This window comes from Macaca nemestrina, chromosome 11 (genome assembly GCF_043159975.1).
Source record: "Macaca nemestrina isolate mMacNem1 chromosome 11, mMacNem.hap1, whole genome shotgun sequence".
Taxonomy (NCBI): domain Eukaryota; kingdom Metazoa; phylum Chordata; class Mammalia; order Primates; family Cercopithecidae; genus Macaca; species Macaca nemestrina.
Window position 1 is genome coordinate 3826462 of NC_092135.1, and position 15121 is coordinate 3841582.

A 15121-nucleotide genomic window follows, 5' to 3' on the forward strand; every position below is an offset into this window, starting at 1 on the left:
CTTTAAAGAAGCGAAACTCCCACCACTTCCTATGGCGGTGGGGGGCCCTAGGTGAGGGTGTAGATCACCCTGCTGTCACCTGCTCTCACAAGGACCCAGGTGCACAGCCCCTCCTGGGCCCACCGGGTGCTGGTCACAGGAGCACCCCTGCCTTCTGCCGCTGCTCTGAGAGCCCATGGGGCCTGCTTTCCCCTCCCCCAGAGTACCGTACAGCCAGCACAGACCCTTCTGGAAGCCAGCCTGGGTCTCCAGGGCATCCCAGCTCTTCTTCCTAGGGGCCGTCTGTAGCTCTCCAGGCCGCAGGGCTGTCATTGCTGTTTGTCTGTCACTGAGGTGGGGCAAGTCTGATTCCTTCTTGTCCCCAGGGCCTCCCCAAGGTTTTGCTCAAAATGGGCATCCCTGGCTATTGCGTGAAGGTCGTCCCCTGAATTGATGGCCGAGGGGTGAGAGTCAGAGCTGGAGCCAGAGGGGTCCATGTAGGAGGGCCGTCCCTGCCCCTAGACCCACTGGGAACACAGGGACTTGGGTGCTCAGGCCACCCGTGAGGACTGATCTCCAGGGTGGCCCGGAGAGGGCTTGCGGATGCTGGCTGAGCCTAGCTGCACTGGAGCTGCTCCAGGCCCTTCCTGACTCCCCCAAGTCCTGTAGCTGGGACACGGGCCGAGGTGGGCAGTGGCTCCCAAATCTTATCTTCCCCTAGCTGGGCTCTGTGAACTCTGGGACCTCCAGATAATTCTTTCTCAGATCCCTGTTTAGGGGCTGAGGGAGCCGGTTTGGAAGCAAACACCACTGCTCTGTACTGGCCTGGGCGCTGCTCTGCAGGGGGCAGCTGGCTGGGCCTCCGTCCGGGGAGGGCTGTGTCTACCCTGGGGACTGAGGAGGAGCTTAGGAAGCCAGCTGCAGTGGGCACAGGGAGGCAGCGCTCCAGCTGGCCCCTCGCACATCTGCGTGCCACGTGCCGGCGCACAGCCCAGTGTTGTTTGGGAAACACAAGGAGCCCTGGTACGGCCTGAAGGCCAAGGCTGGGGGAGCACAATGACCCACCCCATGGGGACTCCTGCTGCCGGGGGGTGGGTGAGGGGAGGCCTGAGAGGTGTGGCTGGGATGGTGGAAGCTTGGCAGGGAGAGAAGCTGGATCAGGAAGATTTGGTGACATCAGGGGACACAATAGCATCCCGTCATGAACACACTAATCCTCGTCTCAACCAACAAAGCCTTTAATTGTGAAGACTTAGGGTGGCTGTGTCAGGAGTGAGGTGGACCCTTCTTCATTCGTCGGCCCCGCAGGGTCTCCATCCGACCCCCGAATGGAATTCCAGGGAGGTCTCCGTGTCCGTGGAGTGCTCTTCTGTTTCTTCACTCCGTCTCACATCAGCGGGCCTTGAACTGGGATGTTCGTAAAGATGATGATTAGCCAGTGTTTTACACCCTACTCTACGGGGGATTAAAGGAATTGTAGAGATTTTTTTTTCACATGTCCTCTCTTTAAATTATATATCCTATGTGCTGCTCTGAAGCTCTCCCTGTGGATGCCTCTACTGTCACACAGAAGCATTCATCATAGTAGGCAGATCTGCGGGTTCTCAGGGATGCATCACTACCCATTACCCACAAAACACGCTGCGGGCTGCGTGCCCAGGCTCGGAGGGTCTCGTGGGCTCTCCCAGTCTCTGTGTGACTGGGCCGGTCGCCGACCCTCTGTCCGCTTCTTTGCTGCCAGGTGAGGCAGTGGTGTTGAGAAGACCATCTGGAAGGTGCTGGTCCCCAAGGCACCAGGGCAGGAAGAGCGGCCCCAGCTAAGGACAGGGAAAGACCTGCAGTGGGGAGACAGAAGGGGGTTTGAGGGTGCTGGGGGTGAGCCTGTGGAGGTGGCCGGGTCCCTGCTGGCCTTCGCCTGGAGATTGACCTGAACGGATGGGGCCCACCTTCCGGCTCTTGCGCAAGCGTGCAGCTGGCCAGACTGGCGCTCTGCAGGCATGCTGGGTCTCCTGGGACCATGGCCAGCTGCCTCTCCTCCAGGGCAGGAGGTGTCCAGAACATGGGTATCCCTAAGGCTTGGGCTGGCAGCAGGCAGAGGAGGCCGGGGGGTACCCTTCCACTATGAAGGTCAGCCTCAGCCACTGTTGCTCTCCCAAGCCGCCTCTCTGCCTCGTGTTCCTGTCCTTAGCACGAAGCCCATCTCCTGAGGCCTTCCTTCAAGATCCAGAGCCTCGCCTGTCTCACTGGATCTGAGGAGAGCCAGGCAGGGATCATTCACCTTCCATTGAAAGACGAGGAGAATGAGGTTCAGAGGGGCTCACTAGCTTACTTAGGGCTGCGTGGCTAGTAAAGGACACAGCTGGGTCTGCATGGCCTCAAAGCCCATGTGCAGCCCACTCTTTGCACATGGCTTCTGGAAGCTTCCACAGCTCACTGAGCATGGTCTCAGACCTCACGGCTGGCATCACCTGTTGTTCACCCCTCCTGGAACCTGGCGTTCTCCACTTAGCTTTCCTGGCTCTGGTTTTGATGTCCCAGAGGGACTTGAGGCCTGGCCCATGCTTCTACCCTCTCCGCTGGTCTTGTTGTCTCAGGAAGCCCCTGGAGGCTACTCTCCCAACTCAGGGAGCTTCACCACCCAGCCCGCTGCCCCCTCAGCCTTTTCCCTCTACATCCTATGTCCCTGCTCTCAGCTGGGCCAGTGAGTCCTGGCCATGACCCCTGCATTCTGCCGCCCTGCTCTGATGCCATCTCTTCCTCAGGTCTTCTGTCCCTGCACAGGCTTGCACTGGGCCCTCTTTTCCTAGTGTGAGGCAGTGGGAGCTCTCTGTCCTTGGGCACCACCTGAGCTTGTGCAGCAGGGGGCCTGGCGGTCACCACACCTGCCTTGTCCATACTCCTGTGCTCGTTGCTTACTTGTCTGCAGGTGTCTGAGGGCAGGTCTGTGAGTGCTGGTGCTGCTGCATACTGCTGCTGTGCTGTGTGTGTGTCATTCAGCCGTAACCCCAGCATATCATCCCGGAGCGGGGGGGTCTTTGTCTTCCTGCCTTCCTTCCCAGGCTGAGAATGGCATCTGGAAGAGGGCAAGTGCCCACAAACATGGGCAAGGGTGCCTGTGGACACAGGGCTCCTTAGGCAGGAGTGGTGGCCGTAGCTGCTGTCCTGTTGGGAGGTCAGCTGATCAGTGGCTGCTGTCAGGAGAGCAGCCTGGTTCATTTGTGTGAGGATGGTAGGAAGGAGAGGGGTCAGGGACTGGGTGTGCCATCAGTCCCTGACCTCAGCCTTGACCTTCTCTTTGCAGACCGAGGGCACCCGGCTGCAGAAGGATCTCCGGACCTACCTGGCCTCTGTCAAAGGTAGGAGGCAGGCAGGGCGCACCTGGCCCATGTAGAGCTGGTGGGTACAGAGCTGGGGAGGGTGGGACAAGGGCTATCAGTGGGAGGCCCACGTACTTCCTTTCTGCCCCACAGCCATGCACGAGGCTTCCAAGAAGCTGAATGAGTGTCTGCAGGAGGTGTATGAGCCTGACTGGCCTGGTAGGGATGAGGCAAACAAGATCGCAGAGGTGAGCATGGGACAGGTGTCCCTGCCCTTCTCAGAGGGCCCTCTGGTCTCAGCTCCTGTCCCACTCTGCCGTGCCCTCTGGGACAAGGCTCTCTGGTTCTCAGGCATTCGCGTGCTGTGTGCCCTGGGGCAAGCTGCCCTCCCTCTCCGAGGGCCTTTCTCCTGACTCGCCCTCACGCCAAGATGGGGCAGATGGTGGGTCGTGGTTGTCCTTATTTGTGTGTTATGGCTCACGACTCACAAGACCTCCCTGGCTGACCCCAGTCCTCAGTGTATCTGATCCTCACAGTCACCCCAATAGGGCAGGAACTTTTACCCCACCTTACAGATGGGGAAACTGAGGCTCTGAGAAGCCACCGAGCTGTGAAGAGATGGGGCTGGGGCTGGTCCCTGCGAGGAGAGCACTGGGGCGGGTGTGGCCCAGCACCCCTGGTGGCACTGTCGTGCTCTTGCCTGTCTCAGAACAACGACCTGCTGTGGATGGATTACCACCAGAAGCTGGTGGACCAGGCGCTGCTGACCATGGACACGTACCTGGGCCAGTTCCCTGACATCAAGGTGAGAGGCCCACTTACTGGGACCTTCCTGTCCCTTTGGGTCTCAGGGCTATGGGAGGAAGCCTCACGGCACGTGTGTGTGTGTGTGTGTGTGTGTGTGCGCGTGTGTGTGTGTTGCTGTGGAGTGGCTGGCTCTATGATTGTGGAAAGTGTAGAAGGGTGAGTAGGGCCTAGGCGTGTGTGTGCCTGCAGGCCCCCTGTGTTTATACCATGTGTGCTTGGAAGGGTATGTGTGCATGTCACCTGTTGTCTGGGTCTACATGTGTGGGTGTGTTTGTGTGGTTGCTTGCATTCACAAAGCCTGCTGTCTCTGCTGGGCCTGGGTGAGTGCTAGGAGCTGGCAGTGTCTCTGGTCTCCACCGAGGTGAGTGGTCCCCGGTGATGTGCACATGGAAGCCTGGGTTGACCATTGGGTTGGACGAGATCCCCTTGGTGGGCAGGATGGGGGTGTCATGCTCATGCTGGCCTCAGGGGCCCCCGGTGCAGATGCCTCAAGCTCCCCGAGTCTGATTGTTGGTGGCTCTGGAGATGAGAAGCTACGGACCAGGCCAAGGAAAAGACTTGGCTGACACGTCACCAGCTGGTGGACACAGACACATGGGCTCAGTGCAAGGAACTGGTTTCACACAGTGGGACTGGGCTGCCGGGAGGGGGCGAGCTCTGTCACCAGGAGGGTTCCAGCAACAGGGGCTCGAGGGGTCCTGTGGAGCTGGGGTCTCCTGCCCTCCCTGCGGGTCCATCCAGGGTCCACTAGACCTGAAGCCTCAGCAGGGGTGCCAGGCCCCGCTCAGCACCCTCCTCTGTCTGCCCTAGTCACGCATCGCCAAACGGGGGCGCAAGCTGGTGGACTACGACAGTGCCCGGCACCACTACGAGTCCCTTCAAACTGCCAAAAAGAAGGATGAAGCCAAAATCGCCAAGGTAAGGGCTGGAGGCCGGTCGGGGCCGCGTCTGCAGGAGGCTGAGAGAGGGTGGGTGTCTAGGACCCCAAGGGTGGAGCCTTCCTCCTGCCTGGCCCTAGGTGGCTGAGCTGGGGGTGGGGACGCTGCTGGGCCCAGGCCGGTGAGTGAGAGGCCCCTGTGGGTGCCTGGGTGAGGTCCACTGTAGGCCCATTCCTGCCCCCACCCCTGTGCCACCCCGGCCCCTCAGCCCTGATCCAGGCCACCAGCCAGCCTGAGAATGGGCCTCTTGGGTTTCCCTGGAACGGCGCCGCCCTGCCTGGCGAGCCGGGTGGAATTCGTCACACGATCCCAGGCAACCTGTCCCTGGCTGGAGCGAGCCAGTAGGTGCAGAACTGGCCCCACTCATCCTGTGACGCGGGGCTGGGGCGGCCCCCTCCTCCAGGCAGGGCCTTGCTTGCTGGCCCCCTGTGCTGCTAACCACAAGCACCTTTTGCCTCTGCAGTTGGAGTTCACCCCCTCTCCTTGCCCCCTCGGGCTCCCCCTAATTCTGTCGGCCTCAAGGGCCCACATCTGCTTGGGGCGGCCCCCGCGCGTGGGGCGTGTGGACGTGCATTTAATCTGTGTGTCTCTGTTTCTCTCTCCCTACCTCCCTGGTCTCTCCACCTTCCTTTGCCTTGACCTCCCCACCCCAGCCTGTCTCGCTGCTTGAGAAAGCCGCCCCCCAGTGGTGCCAAGGCAAACTGCAGGCTCATCTCGTAGCTCAAACTAACCTGCTCCGAAATCAGGTGACACTGGCTTCTAACCTTGCACGTGCTGGCGCCTTCCGGTCTGTCGTCCTGTCCTCTTGCCCTGCGGCGGAATGCAGGGCTGGTGTCTGAGCCCGGCTGGCGCAGGGTTTTTCAAAGGCCTTCCCTGGGAGAGCTCCTGCTTCAGAGGAGACCTGAAGTCAAATGTAGGGGTCAAAGGAACTGGCTGAGGGGCTCTGTGTGACCTGGGTGGGGGCATAGGTGTGCCCACTCCGTGTCTGCGTCTGTGGTCATTCCTGGAGACTCCTCTGAAATCCTAGTGGTCCAGGAATGCCTTTGAGCCATTTGTCCTCTGTGAGGGCTCCTTTGGGGAGGGAGGTGACATCTTCAGGCCCCTGTACTGCCATACCTGTCCTTCAAGCCTCGTGACAACTCCGAGATCATCTTGAATTTACTGAGCAGACAAAGCTGCCCAGAGAGGCACATCACAGCTTCCTCCTGGGGCCCCAGAGCCAACGGTTAGGGGCAGGGTTGGGACTGTCCTGACTGAAGTCCCTGCATCCTTTTCCTGGGACTTGCGGTCCCCATGGTGACTCTGGAGGAGTTACTGGGAGGACCCTCCAGTCTGGCTGGGATGCTGAGACCTGGAGGGGAAGCATGGGTCCTCGGCCTTTGGGGATTCATGGAGGGCAAGTGACCAGCACCGCAGTGTTCCTGAGGGACTTCCTGGAGGAGGCTCTTTTTACAAAACTCCTGGGCCATCTCACCATCCTGGCCATAGAGCTATGGTCTTCTCAGCCCCTTGTCCTCCAAATGGGTCACAGTGTGGCCAGGGACCTCTGGATGCAGTGCCCTATGAGAGGTGGGTCTCGTGGTTTTTTCTCCAGTGAAACTGAGGCACATTTCGGGTCAGCGTAGTCACAGCCTGGATGCGGCCCTCACACTTCTTCATATTCCCGAGGGGCCAGCGACAGGGGCCCGGCCCAGGAGGTTGGGTTTCTCTCTGGGCAGCTGCCCCATTTTTTCAAAGCTGCCTGTTGATTTCATCATTTTCCTGGAGTGCCTGCGACATGGAGCGCTCTGGGTGGGCTTAGCATGGCTTGCTGTTCAATTTCTTTTTCTTTTTTTTGAACGGGTCTCACTTTCTTCCCCTGGCTGGAATGCAGTGGTGCGATCATGACTTACTGCAGCCTTGATTTCCCCAACTCAAGCAATCCTCCTGCCTTAGTCTCCCGAGTAGCTGGGACCACAGGCACACATCACCGTGCCTGGCTAATCTTTTAAGTTTTTTGTAGAGACTGTGTCTCATTCTGTTGCCCAGGCTGGTCTTGAACTCCTGGGGCTGAGCGATCCACCTGCCTCGGCCTCCCAAAGTGCTGGCATTACAGACATGAGCCACTGCTCCTGGCCTGGCTGTCCAATTTCTCACCTGATCTGCTGCCTGATTTCTTTTAGGCCAGCGCTGACTTTGGAGGCACTGAGCGCTGACAGCCTCATCCTGAGATCAGGGTGCCCATGGAGAGCCAGGGGCTGGGGGTGATGCCTAGGGGCCTTCAATAGGCCTGAGACTTCATCTGCCTCTGGAGGTGGAGGAGGAACCAGGGGCTGGAGTGGGTGTGCCCTGCCAGTCAGTTTAGCACTTGGGCTAGAAGGGAAATGGGACTACTGACTGAGGGCTGGGGTTTCTGAATAATTTTCCCTGAAACAGGTGAAACATTTTTTTGTGGATGGGAGAACTCCTTAGGAGGCTATGGGGCCTGCCCAGTGCTTTTGGGCTCCTGGGACAGGTGTGGTTGGGACTCTGGAGGGAGGGCCTGCCCCCACGCCCATGCTCCTGGGGGAGCAGCAAGAGGGTGAGGCAGGCGATCACATCTTTGGGTGCTGTGTTGTGAATGTTTCACAGTTTGGCCAAACTGGCTGTCTCAATTGGGTCCCATTTTTCTTTGAGCACATCCTCCTTGTACCCACCTCACTCATACCTGGCTGGAGGCTGGAGAGCCTTTGGAGTGACCTGTGGGCAGCTGGCTGGCTGTGAGATGGGACAGCTGGGACTCCGGGGCTGCCCTGCTGGGGGACTTGACTTTGGGGAGACAGTGCATCCTCTCTAGGCTGTACCAGGGGAGCTGGCTGGCTCCATGAGGACCTGGGACCAGTTCTGAGTTGCTCTCCACACCTGCCCTAGCGTCCTGAATGCTGTCCTCGGGACCCCGGGCCCACGTGACTCTGCTCTCCTCCACTGTTAGCTTCAGTGGAGCTGGGGTGGGGGCACTCTCTCCTCACGGCAGACATGGCAGACAGCCCTCACCTTACTCCCTGCCCCTTCCACATGCTTCCGAAAGAGCCAGAATATGAGGAATGCCAACCAGAGGGAATACAAGACACAGGTCCTGACTTCAGGAACTCAAGCGGCACTGTCCGGGCTCTGGCTTTCTGTAGCGTTGCTGAGCTGTGAGGGCATGGCTGGGGGCAGATGTGCCCCCTAGACAAGCTGCAGTGCTGTCTTCACTGCTGTCCCCACCATTGCCATCTGGGCAGTTGTGGGGGTGGTGGCTGCATCCTCATGGAGAGGGGGTCCTAGTGGGTAGAGAAGCCGGGCGGTTCAGGCAGGTTCATGTAGAATGTGGGACTTTAGACCCCCTCTTGGCCGTTGAGGGCGGGGAGTATGTGTGATGGTGCTCGGCTCACAACAGTACCCCTAGGAGTTTCTCATTTTATGAGTTCCATAGAACCATGGTTGGCAGCCCCCCTTCCAGGTCCTGGGATGCCCAGAGGAGTAGGGCAGAGATGGCCCAGCCACAGCCTGGAGAGGCAGGAGGGACAGTATTCCTCACCCCAGCCTGGTGTGGGTTGCCCAGGGCCCCTGGATCTAAGAGAGGCATGCATGTTTGAATAGACATTCTCCCTGCCCCCCAAATCTGCCTTTACATTTTTATTAGATTCTAAAAAATCAGGCAAGGAGCCCACACCCACTCTAGCGAGTAGCCGGAGGTCACTTGTGAGAAGCCGTGGTGGCCCCTCCTCCAGTCCCAACCCAAGTCCCTGGGGCTAGGGGCTGACCTGGGCTAGTCCTGCTGCCTGAGACTGGATGGGGCCCAGGCTGGCTGGGCTTGGGGCAATCGTGTGCTTTGTGGTTAAGTGGCCTTCTGGCCATCTGGCTGCCGTTGCCAGAAGGCAGCCCAGCCCGGTGCCTCAGCCGGGGCCTGAGAACGTGAGGCTGCTGGCGGGGAGTTTCCCTAGGCGGGGCCTGACACGTTCCTGGGCTGTGACTCACACCCCGAACCTCTGAGTCACTCTCCCCGGCAGTGTCCTCCTGCAGTGAGCCAGCAGAGCCCCTTCCCCAGGCGGGCGGGTGGGCTGGGCACCGGGCGGGGTCTGTGACTCACCTGCCGTCTGCAGTCCCTTCCCCAGCACTCTGTGGCCGTGCGATGGGGCCTGAGCGCCACCGCCTGGTGGGTGTGAGTGGCCTGGAGGGTGCAGGGCCTGCCCTGGGGAAGGTGTGGGCCGGGAGTAGGACCAGGCACTGCCCAGCTGCCCGGCCGCCTCCTCCCTGGCCCTGCACCCTCCTCTAGGGTCCCCCTGACGTTCCTAGAGGTGCCTGAATGGCTGCCTCTGGTCTCCCTCTAGTGGAGACAGGTCCCAGGAGACAGAGGGCTTTGTGGGAAGGACTGTCCCTGGGAGGTGAAGTGAAGGATGGTGGCTGAGGCTGCCAGGAGCTGGCCCTCAGAAACGGGGAGGGAGCACTCAGGGGCAGGGGCGGTGGGGGACGGCGACAGATGCTGCCTTGAGAGCCAGAAGGCAGCGGCAGGGCTGGTGCCAAGCCTGAGGGGGTTCATGTGGAAGTGGGCGGGGTCCCCACTTGGCTGGGTCTGGGGTCTGCCTCTGTGCATGTCCTGTGTCCAGCTCACCAAGCCCCGGACTGGCCCCTCTTGTGCCCTCCTCGCCGCTCACTGCCCTCCCGGCCACCTGGGCCTCTCTTTGGCATTGGCTGCTCAGCCCTCCCTTTCTCAGACATCCTCAGGGTCCCGGAGGGCTGCAGGGGGAGGTCGCCAGCGTGGGTGTCCGCATCCAGTTCAGCCTCTGTCTTGCCCAGAGCCCTGGTTCTGGGGCACTGGCCAGGAGGGGTGGGCAGGAGGTGGGTGGATTGGCCACGGGGACAGACACCCAGCAGAGGGGAATGACCCGTGCTGCTCTCCAGGCCGAGGAGGAGCTCATCAAAGCCCAGAAGGTGTTTGAGGAGATGAATGTGGATCTGCAGGAGGAGCTGCCCTCCCTGTGGAACAGGTGAGGCCCGGCGCGGTGCCCAGCCTGTGTGCTGCGGTGCCTGGGCACTCTCGGGTTTGTGTCTCTGATGTGCATGTGTGGTTGCTCGTGGGTGAGTGTGTTTCTGAGTTGCTGCCTTGACCTGCCTGTTCACCTGGCCCCCATCCTTCTGCCCTTCTGTAGCCGCGTAGGTTTCTACGTCAACACGTTCCAGAGCATCGCGGGCCTAGAGGAAAACTTCCACAAGGAGATGAGCAAGGTAGGCCCTGGGGACTCCTCTGAGAGGCCACGTTCCACCCTGGCCAAGGGTCAGAGTCAGAGTTGTGGGAGGGGCGGCCTGAGCTCCTCCTTCCCTGCCAGGTTCAGCACACACTGGTGACCACAGCGCTCCCTCCATGCCCCGTGGAACAGCCCCCTTCAGGAGTGCCTGGGCCCAGGGAGCGCAGCAGGGCATGCCGGGAGGCTGTGAGCGTTTTCTGGGTCCTGGCCTGGGCAGACCACCTGAGAATGTAGACCAGGCCCGGGCAGACCACCCAAGAATGTAGACCAGGCCCTCTCAAACTGTGAATGTGTTCTCTAGCAACCTTGGCCCAGGGAGTGCAGTGTTAGACAATGGTGGCAGTTTCTCAATTTGTAGGAAAAAAATTACCAGCATTTTCTCCATTTTAATTTTACTCCCATGTTTTTGAGACATTTAAATAGGCCTGTTTCATCTGCATGAATCCACTGTGCGACAGGGTCTGGACTGATTAGCCTACCTTTCTCTGTTGTGTTATTTTCATTTTAACCTATCTGGCAACTAAAACGCAAAGGTGTTGAACTTTGCAGTTGGAGAGACCCAGGGCTGGCACCCCCGCCCCCAGTGTGGGTCTGACTTTGTGTCTCGGGCCCAGAGGGATGAAGTGATGATGGTGGATTTCAGGCCCAGGGTCGGAGGAGGAAAAGCAGCTTGGGGCCTCTTCTGACTCACACCCCTGAGTATGGTTTCTTGCCTTTTAGACTTTCTCTTTCCTTCTTACCTTTTCCCCTTTCCCTTTGAAGATTTGAGACAACTTATGAAAAGTTTAAAAAAACAGAGAGAGGTGTTTTAGAGAAGAAACATTTATATAAAATTAATCTGTAAAAATATATGCCACAGGACATAGTTGTTTATAAATAGGATGAAAATTCAGCTGTGAGCTCCCTCGTGGCCAAATCAAAGAGAGGAATATTCTCAGTAATGAGAATCACCATGTGTGAGGAATAAACCTTCTCTCGTGCCTGTGCTTTCAGTGAAATATCCAGCAGTTGCAGTGTGGTCTGAAAGCATCTTGGCAAAATGACCTTAACAATTAAGATCAACAGTCCGCCAAAACAATTTTTAAGAGAAAAGTGTAAAAATAGTTCATGCTCTGTGTGGCATTTTAGGATATCCCTATAAGTTGGAGGGGAAAAGATAGCTTCCAGAGACAACAGGCATTAGTGATGTAGCCCACTGGCCCCGTTTTGTTGCCCCTTGGTTTTTCTAGGTTTGGTGTGCTGGTTCCTTGCTCTCACAGATGGGGAAAGAGGAGCTTGTTCCTGGCCAGGGGCCGGAGGTGGTGGGCAGAAGCAGAGGTGTTTGGGGAAGGTGGGGCTGTTTGGTGGCCCTGGAAGCCCCCACCTCCTCACTGTCTCTCCCACAGCTCAACCAGAACCTCAACGACGTGCTGGTCAGCCTGGAGAAGCAGCACGGGAGCAACACCTTCACGGTCAAGGCCCAGCCCAGGTGCGTGCGGGGAAAGCCCTGGCACACGTGACCGTGTGCACGGCAGGGGCAGGGCTCCTTCCTGTGACCCTGTTGGTGCCCTCCCTGGTCCCCTGTGAGTTTGGCCTTGGAGGTCTAGGGACCTTCCTGTCTCGGCCTCTCTGTGCTCAGGGAAGCAGGTGAGGGCAGGTCTCTGTCTCGAATGTCCCTGTGCCTCTGGCTGTGTTCGTTGAGGAAGGAGCACTCTGGGGAGTTCACGGGTCCCTGAGCTGGCGGACCCCATCATTGTGGAGCAGGAGCATCCGGGGTTGGAGTGGGCAGCCTGCTCAGCTTTGGGGACTGGGGGGTGTGAACAGGACTGAATGACTCTGGGGTGTGCAGTCCTCTCAGAGCAGGGAGGTAGCGCCGCCCTTCTCTCTCCTGCTTCTGGAAAAGCTCATGTCCCTGGATGGCAGCATTCTGCTCACCTGCACGGGCGTCCTCTTCCTGTCCTCAGCCTGGGAAGCCCAGCTGCAAGGAGATCTCTGTTTCCTGAGGGGGAACCATGGGGGAGGAGGGAAACGCCTTGCTCTCCTGGCTGTGGATCAGAGGAAGCAGCGAGCCCGGGACTTCCCCTCCCTTCTGGCCGTGTCTGCGTGTGTGTGTGTGAGGGGGACTGTGTGCAACAGGTGTGAGTGTGTGCATACACACACGCACATCACAGCAGGGCGCAGAGAGCACCGGGGAACTCTGTAAAACGGGGCGACTGTCTGCTTCCTGGGGTATTGCCTGGGATGATGAGGGTATTGGGTGGTGGTGATTGCCCCCTCCTTCCCTGAACATAAAATAGTTGTGGCTGAGAGAGGGGCCGTGGTGACCTGAGGCTGGGAGTGGGGAGGTGAGGAGGGAGGCATTGTGGCAGTGGGGGGGTGTGGGAGGGTTGTAGAATAAAGGCCAAAATGTGAATCCAAGGTCGGGCAGGGAGGGGCAGCTGCCTGGCCTGTAGGCACAGGTGGGAACACTGGGATGGGTCAGCAGGGGGTAAGTGTGGCCGTCCTGGCCAGAACCATGGCTCCCCTCAGGAAGGAGGTGGAGGGAAGAGAGAGGGACAGTGGAGGCCCAGGAGCCTCCCTTCCAGCCGAGTGGCCTCTTGTGCACTCTGTGCTGGCCTGGGGGCCTTTTCTGGCACTCTGGGCACACCTGGAGCTCCTGGGGACTGGGACCACAGGCAGGGTGACTCTCCCCTGCCCCGAGCATCCTGCCCCTCACCAGGCCCTGTTAGCATCACCCCGGGCACCTGGCCACATCAGGGGCCTGCCCGGGCACCCTGGGATAGCAGGCCCAGGCCCTCTGCAAGGCCTCTGGCACTTAGGAGAGGCTTTTGCCCCTTTGTCCTCTGAGCAGAGGGGTTGGCAAAGAGGGAAGGGGACGGGCCAGTTCTGTCCCTGGCCTTTCTCCAGAATGAAGGCCTCCACCTCCCGTCCGTCCCCACAGAAAGAAAAGTAAACTGTTTTCGCGGCTGCGCAGAAAGAAGAACAGGTACCGGCAGTGAGTGCTGCGGGGGGGCGCAGAGGTCCGCGCCCTGGCCGGCCCTGTGCATGCGCCTTGCGGCCCGCTCCCAGACGCCACTAACCCGTAACCTGGCTCTGTGTGCAGTGCTGCCCGGCAGGGCTGGCGTGTGTGTGTGTGTGTGTGTGTGTGTGTGTTGGGTGGGAAGGCGGAGGCGGTGCGGGGCGGGCAGGCCTCTGAGCAGCTGGCTGGATTTAGCACGTTCCTCTGGGCGCCCCTCAGTTGTCTAGCCCTGGGTGTGCCCGGGCCACCAGCGCACTTACCAATGGCGGACGCGGCTGGGAAGGAGACCTGGGGAGGGCCAGGGAGGTGACACTGCGGCACGGTGGGGATTTTTGTTTTTCAAAAAATTCTGTGTGTATACTATATACTTATATATATATACACACACACACTTATATATACTATATACTTATATATATTCTTTAAGGAGAATACATTCCCATAAAACACAGATTCCAAAAGGAAAGATGGTGTCAGCGACATCTCTTAGGCTGTTCCACGGTTTGCCCTCAGGTGACTCGGTCACTGGTTCCTGCTGGATGCTTCTAGATCTGCACTGTCCAGCACAGATGCCAGTTACCCCATGGGGCTATCGAGCACTTGAAACTGGCCAGTGTGACTGGGCAGCGGAATTTTTCATTTAAATTACACGTAAATTTCACTGATTTGAGTTTGCATTGCCAAACTCAGGTTTGGTGGCTAGTGGCAATCATATTGGGCAGCGCCTTTCTAGGCCTCTCTATGCAGGTTCTGGTAGAGAATTTTCTCCCTGCACCCTTGACCCTGTGCGGGGTGCACAGCATCACACCACCTCCCCCTTGCGTTCTGGCACTGAATGCCATGGCTCAGGACCTGTCCCCTCCATCGCCAGCTGCCCACTCCTCTGTGATGAGGACGCCTCTCTTAGTTTGTCCAGGCCCTGCTTTTGGCCTCCAATGGCCTAGAGGACAGGAGAGCCAAGGTCTGGAGACGTGTACCAGGGTTCTGTGATGGACAGGCAGGGAGGGCAGCGAGGAGGCCTGGGGGCAGCAGGCTGGGGAGCGGCCCCCAGAACAGAGGGGCTGCTGCCTGTGGTGTGGGAGACTCACTGTGCCTCTAGGATGTCTGGCTTCCTCCTGCTGTGGATCTTGGGCTGTCAGCATGGGCCCTGGTGGACCCCATGGAGCCTGTGGTGGTGTTGGTCTGGCCTCTGCGACAGATGGTTCCAAGGTGCCTGCCAGCACTCCTGGGGACCGTAGACCTCCAGCCTGGAGTCCTGCCTTGGGCTGTTCCTGTCTCTGAGGCAGGCTCCCCACTTCCAGCCCCCCAAGCCCAGGTCCCTTGGCTCCCCCCACCCTCCCGCTCTCTCTCTCTCTCTCACACACACACACACACACACACACACACACACACGGCCTCACACCTCCATATGCACACACCTCTTCACACAGATGTCAACACATTTGCCCCTCTGTCTCCTGTGCCTCAGTCCCCCAACACTGGGCTCCCTTTCTTGTCCTGCCCCCACAGTGACAACGCGCCTGCAAAAGGGAACAAGAGCCCTTCACCTCCAGATGGCTCCCCTGCCGCCACCCCCGAGATCAGAGTCAACCACGAGCCAGAGCCAGCCGGCGGGGCCACGCCCGGAGCCACCCTCCCCAAGTCCCCATCTCAGGTAGGAGTGATGTCTCGGTGGCAGGTCCACTGCCCTCCCTCATTCTCCTCTGGCTTTGCTGTTGTCCCCCATCCTCCCACTCCTCTGTTCCCTTTCTGGCCTGGGCAGCTATGGACCCGATGCTTTGCCCAGTGGGGGTTGGGCCTGGACTTGGGTCTCCTTCCCCTCATCCAGCCTGGCGT

At 59.2% G+C, this 15121-nt stretch overlaps 1 protein-coding gene across 28 annotated transcripts in view; it reads left to right on the forward strand.

The window, feature by feature from the left end:
* Positions 1-15121, forward strand: part of LOC105492432 (bridging integrator 1) — a 59323-nt gene that overhangs the window by 33401 nt on the left and 10801 nt on the right. For 12 of the 28 annotated variants that reach the window (XM_071072535.1, XM_011759528.2, XM_024796220.2 and 9 more), the window contains exons 3-12: positions 3281-3335; positions 3450-3544; positions 4006-4101; positions 4914-5021; positions 5695-5787; positions 9944-10029; positions 10192-10267; positions 11673-11755; positions 13208-13252; positions 14795-14939. In XM_071072535.1, the coding sequence (XP_070928636.1) occupies positions 3281-3335; positions 3450-3544; positions 4006-4101; positions 4914-5021; positions 5695-5787; positions 9944-10029; positions 10192-10267; positions 11673-11755; positions 13208-13252; positions 14795-14939 (882 nt within the window). The remainder of the gene's footprint in view (positions 1-3280; positions 3336-3449; positions 3545-4005; positions 4102-4913; positions 5022-5694; positions 5788-9943; positions 10030-10191; positions 10268-11672; positions 11756-13207; positions 13253-14794; positions 14940-15121) is intronic. The other 16 variants (XM_011759535.2, XM_011759540.2, XM_011759549.2 and 13 more) reach the window with 3 other exon arrangements.